This window comes from Microtus ochrogaster, unplaced genomic scaffold, assembly GCF_000317375.1.
Source record: "Microtus ochrogaster isolate Prairie Vole_2 unplaced genomic scaffold, MicOch1.0 UNK14, whole genome shotgun sequence".
In the NCBI taxonomy this organism is placed as follows: Eukaryota; Metazoa; Chordata; class Mammalia; order Rodentia; family Cricetidae; genus Microtus; species Microtus ochrogaster.
The window spans coordinates 3,335,137-3,341,217 of record NW_004949112.1 but is presented as its reverse complement, the minus strand read 5'-3'; the positions used below and the strand labels follow the sequence as shown (position 1 = coordinate 3,341,217).

The following is a 6,081-nucleotide window of genomic DNA, read 5'->3' as shown; positions in this document are numbered from 1 at the left end:
CTCTTGTGATCTGCCTGTCTCCACCCACCCCCAATAATGGGGTTTCAGGTATGCAAACATGCTTGGCTCTTTATGTAGGTGCTATGGGATTTGAACCCAGGTCCTCAAGCTTGCAAAGCAAGTACCCTATTCCACTGAGCCATCTCCACATCAAGTAATATCACGAATTACTTGATTATTGTTTTTACACAAGTCTGTCAACACCTTGAAATAAAAGGGACTTTATCCAAGTGTGTGTGTGTGTGTGTCTGTATCCTTAACATGTTGGCCAGTCTGGTGCACAGTAGATGCTCGATACAGATCTTTCAAGAGTTTGAGAGATTGGGTATGAAATAGGATATGGGATGGGGACTGGAAAGAAAGCAAGGGCCAAAAAAGACTCGGATTTATTGACTCCTGTGGTATGTTGTTAGGCTCCAGACAGGCATGCCAACACAGACCTGCTATTCCAACACTTGGACAGAGAGGAGCATCACAAGTGCAAGGCAAGCTGGGCTCTCGAGCTCTGGAGAAGGAGGGAGGAGGAGGGGAAAGAGTCTAGAACCAGATGTGGCTTCATGTTGAAAACCATGTTTGAGTTGGTCTTGTAATCAACACCAAGGTATTAGGAAGGATGAATGTGATCGTCAAGACTGAATAGTTATAACTCAGAAGGATGCTTCAAAGAGTCGAGAGAGGAAGACGTGCCATTGCTGGGTATTCCCTGACCCAGAAATCAAATTGAAAACCCATTCACAGTATGTTGACCTGTCCCCTTGCCACTTCTCCTAACGGTCCTAATAAGGTTACCACAGTCTCAGAATTGGCTCCCAGAAAGGGAACACCAGCAGGCAGGATAAAAACAGAGCCACCCTTTGTATTCTTGTGAGACAGTATCTGGTGTGGTCCTTTGAGCCCACCTGTGTAACCAAAGACAACCCAAAACTCCCAATCCTCTTGCTGCTACCTTGTGAGTACTAAAATGACAGGCATGTGGCACCACATCCTGCCTTCTGCTGTCTCTTTTTGAGCAAAAGAATTCACCAATGAGGTGCTGTGTGTGTGGCTCAGTGCTAGAGTGTATGCCTAGAATCCTCCAGTGAGGTTCTGTGGGTGTGGTTCAGTGGTGGAGCCTTGCCTAGAATCCCCCAGTGAGGGGCTGGGTGTGGCTCAGTGGTAGAGCCTCTGCCTAGAATCCCCCAGTGAGGGGCTGGAGTGTGGCTCAGTGGTAGAGCCCCTGCCTAGAATCCCCCAGGGAGGGGCTGGAGTGTGGCTCAGTGGTAGAGCCTCTGCCTAGAATCCCCCAGGGAGGGGCTGGAGTGTGGCTCAGTGGTAGAGCCCCTGCCTACTATCTGCAAGGTTCTGGGTTTGATCCCCAAAACTCTTCCCACCAAAGGAAGGAAGAGTGGAATCTTTTGTAAAAAGAATCAAAATAAGAAAAACTGTTGGGATTGGGGTGGAGATTCTATTAGATGATGTTTGCTGTTTACATTTTTGGTATAAAAACATAATATGTAGAGAGACCTATGTGTAATATGATTAAAGATCTATATGACCACTAGCAAGATAGCTCAGTGAGTAAAGACGCTTGCAACGAGGCCCTGTGTGGTGAAAGGAGACAATTTCTCAAGGTTGTCCTCTGCCCTCCACACGCACACCACATGTGCATCACACAGACAATAAAAAATGCAATTTAAATGTTTTTAAATGAGCACGAGGACAGAGACTAGACTGGCATCCATCCTGCTGGTGTTGGGTGTGGAATCTTCTGTTAAATTTTATGCTTGTTTGGGCTGGGAGTGAGCTGAGCCTCGAAGACAGCAGGAGTTCCAACACATTGGTCATGATCATGGTGTGGGAGCTGGGTCACCCGGAGAGAAAGTTAGAGTTAGAAAATTATTTTTGTGAGGCTCCAAACTGATGCACCTCTTCCCTCTGCACCTGCTCGAATTCTGCTCCAGGGAGCAACCCCTTGACACGGTGGAGCCAGAATGTGCGGGGGTGGCAGCACGGGAGCCACCCTGCCCGGCAGCAGGGCCGGCTGCAGTTAGGAGGGTGGAGAGAGAGATCTGCAGTATCTACTGCTACAGCCGCCTCAGGGATTTCAGATAACCCTAAACTCAGAAGGAAGGCACCCAGAGACAGCTCCACCTATGCTCCGGGGTGCTGGAGGCGGTGCGGGGGCAGGGGTAGTATAAAAGGACCAGCCCTGCAGAAAGCTGAAGGCACTGGGCTCCTGACCCAGGACGGAGCCTAAGCAAGTGAGACACTCCCAGGTGAGAGGGATTTTCAGCTGGGGTGTGCACAAACCGTCCTCGAGACAGGAGACTGAGGAGCAAAGCCTAGGCATCCACCCACAGGATGGAAGGAGAGGAGCTTAGGTGCTGTCCAGGGAGAGGGTCTGAAAGAGGAGAGGGAGCATGAGTCTGAATCCCAGGGTCTGAGAGAGGAGGGCTGGGATATGAACCCCAAGGTCTGAGGGAGGAGGCTCTGTCTAGCTTCTGAACTCCAGAGAGAAGCAGTCTGGGTCCTGGACTCCCGGGTCTGAGGGAAGAGGGGTGGGATTGAATCTTAGCGCCTCTTCTCTCAATGTTTCTAGCTTTGGCAACATTTAGCTTCTCATCTGGCAGCCCTGAGCCACTAACACCATGGTGGGAGTCTGGTTCCCTCCCCTGATAACTGTGTTGCTGTCCTTAGCCCTGGAAACTGCTGGACAAGAAGGTGAGAGCTTGCCCAGTGTCCCCAACACCTTGACTCAGAATCTCCTCACCCAGATTGCTCCTCCACAGGAGGGATGACCCAGTCACTGTGAACCTGTGCTATCTTCTCTTCGTGTCTCGGACAGGCTCCCTGCCTCTGCAGGCTCAGCAGTCTGTGGCAATCTGTGTGTGCCGTGACCGTGGGGTTTTTTGAGTGGTCTCGTGCCTCTTCCTCGCCCACTCTCACCTCCTCTGGTTCTCTTTCCTGTCCTCTGTCCTTCCTCCTGAACATTATAGTTCCATCCCTGACTATAAATCCCTGCTTAGTGTTTGTCTCCCGCTGATGCTGGATGCCCATGTGTGTCTCTGTCTCTGTCCAGACCAGGGTGACAGAAATGGAGAAAGAATTATAGATGGTTACCCATGTGAAAAAGGGTCCCATCCATGGCAGGTGGCCCTGCTCAAAGGTGATCAGCTCCACTGTGGAGGAGTGCTGGTCAGCGAACGCTGGGTGCTCACCGCAGCCCACTGTAAAATGGGGTAGGTACTGCAAGGCCTGGCAGGGTGTGTCTGTACTCTCTGGGTCTCTCCTCCACCCCATACCCCTGTCCCTCTTCCTTTCCCCTCCTCCCTCCTCCTCCTCTCCTCCTCCCTCTCCTCTTCTTCTCTGAGTGTCACCTCCTTCTTCCAGTCAGTACACTGTGCATCTGGGCAGTGACAAGATAGGGGATAAGAGTGCCCAGAGGATTAAGGCTACGCGATCATTCCGACACCCTGGCTACTCCACAAAGACCCATGCCAATGACATCATGCTTGTGAGGTTGGATAGGCCAGTCAAGATGTCATCCAATGTGCAGAAAGTCAACATTCCATCACGCTGTGAACCTCCAGGGACATCCTGCACTGTCTCTGGATGGGGCACCACAACCAGCCCAGAGGGTGAGACTGCCTGAGATGGGAATCCTCCCTGGGTAACAGAAATCCAGATCCCAGCCCTCTCCCCTCAGCACCCATCCTACCCAGTCCCTTACACAGCACTGGCTGATGCCCTCCTCCCCACAGTGACCTTTCCCTCGGATCTTATGTGCTCGGATGTGAAGCTCATCTCCTCCAAGGAGTGCAAGAAGGTGTACAAGGACCTGCTGGGGAAAACCATGCTGTGTGCAGGCATTCCTGACTCTAAGACCAACACCTGCAACGTGAGCCCTTACTGCCCCGCCCCCAGCCCCCCTCTGTCCACATCGCCTGTCTTGGCCATGCGACAGTTCCCACCTCCTTAGCTCTCTCACTTTCTGCTGGTCAACAACTGTAGTTCATGCATGGGCTGAACGAGACACAGGCCAGTAGTTTAGTGGAGCTGAGAAATGCAGAGGTGGCCATGTGAGTGAGCCTCCTTCTTCCAGCCCAAACTTTGCAGAAGCTTCAAAACTCAGTGACTGATATTGTTTTATTTTTACATTTTTGAGACAGTCTTCCTCTGTGGCCCAGGCTGGTCTGTAACTCACTATGTAGCCCAGGTTAGCCTGAACTAATGTAACCAAAGCTAACCTAGAACTATGTAACCAAGGCTGATCTCAAATTCAAAGCAATATACCTGTCTCAGATAGGTATATACCTGCAAGGGCAGAACTTGCTGCCATGAACATTTATTGCTAAATTTTGTCTCTAAGATTTATTTTGAAATTTCTTATGTGTATGAATGTTTTTGCCTGCATGTATGTTAGTATACTGCATGTGTGTCTGGTGCCCAAAGAAGCCAGAAGTAGATATTAGAGCCCCCAGGAACTGAAGTTCCAGGAGGTTGTGAGCTACACATGAGAGCTGGGAACTGAATCTATCTCCTCTTCAGGAGAAGACAGTGCTCTCGACCACCGAGTCTTCTCAGCCCTCTGCAGCCCTGTCTGGCCTTGAGCGCTCTGTAGCTGAGGCAGGACTTGAGATCCCGATCTGGAGTGCTGGTGTCCAGCCTCCACTTCGTGTTTTACTCATTTTTTGTGATGACCACTGACATTTTCTGCCTGATCAGATGCCTGACCATGGACTTGGTCCTGGGGCAAGAATGGAGCTGTCCCACTTTCCCGGTCTCTTCTCATTTCTCTCAGCCTGGCTTTGAACATTTCTTTCAGCTCTTTCTTTTTATCCCTACTTTTGTTTGACTCCCTTCTCCTCTTGCTGTCTCTGTCCTGGACTGGTTTCCATCTCTGGTCTCCCTTTCCTCGCTCCTCCTCCCCTCGTGCTCTCTCCGGGCTCTCTGATCTCCCGGTCCTCTCTCCTCTTCTTCCCTCCTGTCTCTCTTGTCTCCTCGCCTCTCTTCTTTCTTCTTCCTCCCTCACTCCTCCTCCTCCTCTTTATCCTCCTTCTTCCCACCCCCAGCTCTCAGGACCGATGTTAAGTTGCTTGTTGAAGGACTCACTGGTAGGAGACATATTCCTGTCCCTGTGAACTAGGATGCCCCCTCTCCCGGGCCAGGACCAGATTCCTGACAGCCCAAGGGGTTCCTTTCCTGACAAGAGGACCTAACGGAACCCAGGTCATCACTATGACAGTATGAACTCCCGCTCTCCCGTGAGTTCCCAGAGGTGATGAGTCCATTAGCCAGGGTGAAAACTGATTCCGTTCAGACAAAGACTGAACTAGATGATGTCTGGGGGTGACCTGGGGGTCACGGAGCTTTCCTCTGAAGCTAAAGCTACCTTCCTCTGTTCCCTATAGGGCGACTCAGGAGGACCCTTGGTGTGCAATAACAACCTTCAAGGTCTGGTGTCCTGGGGAACCTACCCTTGTGGTCAGCCCAATGACCCAGGAGTCTACACTCAAGTCTGCAAGTACACAAAGTGGTTGGAAAACACCATGAAAACCTATCGCTAAGGCACCTCCAAGAACATGCGTGCAGAGTAAGGACACCCGTGGCAGCGCCATCAAGTCCTGTCTGACTCCCTTGCCTCCAAGATAGAGCGGAGACTCAACACAATGCCAAGCTTATAAACCAACCAGAACCCCAGAGACCTTAAGCAAATTAAGTCAAAAGACTAAGAAACCCCAGGACTGAGGACCGTGCTGGAAGTCCAGCGCTTCCTACAACCCTTTATTGGACGGTGGCGGTGACTTCGCTGCCTTCACTCACGGCCTCTGATTCAGGCCCTCCAATTCCGGGGAGTTATTAAAAAACAGAACCAAGTTTGGATTTGTTACATTACTTATTATAGAGGGGAAAATGAATAGAACCTGTTGACGTGTTCCAAAGTTTTGGTTATTTAAATGGTAGGTTGGTTTCTCTCAGAATATTTTGAACACATGAAAAATAATGCCTAGGCTATAATAATCAGCCTTACGCAAGGTGGCTGCTATTGTATGATGTTGAATGGGGATACAAAGCGTAACGACTGGCTTGAACTAGACATGT

At 50.5% G+C, this 6,081-nt stretch overlaps 1 protein-coding gene across 1 annotated transcript; it reads left to right on the top strand.

Annotated features, from left to right (window-relative positions):
* Positions 1–2,627: 2,627 nt before the first annotated feature.
* Klk7 (kallikrein related peptidase 7) lies at positions 2,628–5,546 on the top strand. Its single transcript, XM_026789071.1, has 5 exons — positions 2,628–2,700; positions 3,059–3,218; positions 3,370–3,617; positions 3,741–3,877; positions 5,391–5,546. The coding sequence occupies exons 1-5, from the start codon at positions 2,628–2,630 to the stop codon at positions 5,544–5,546; spliced, it is 774 nt and encodes a 257-aa protein (XP_026644872.1).
* Positions 5,547–6,081: the final 535 nt, after the last annotated feature.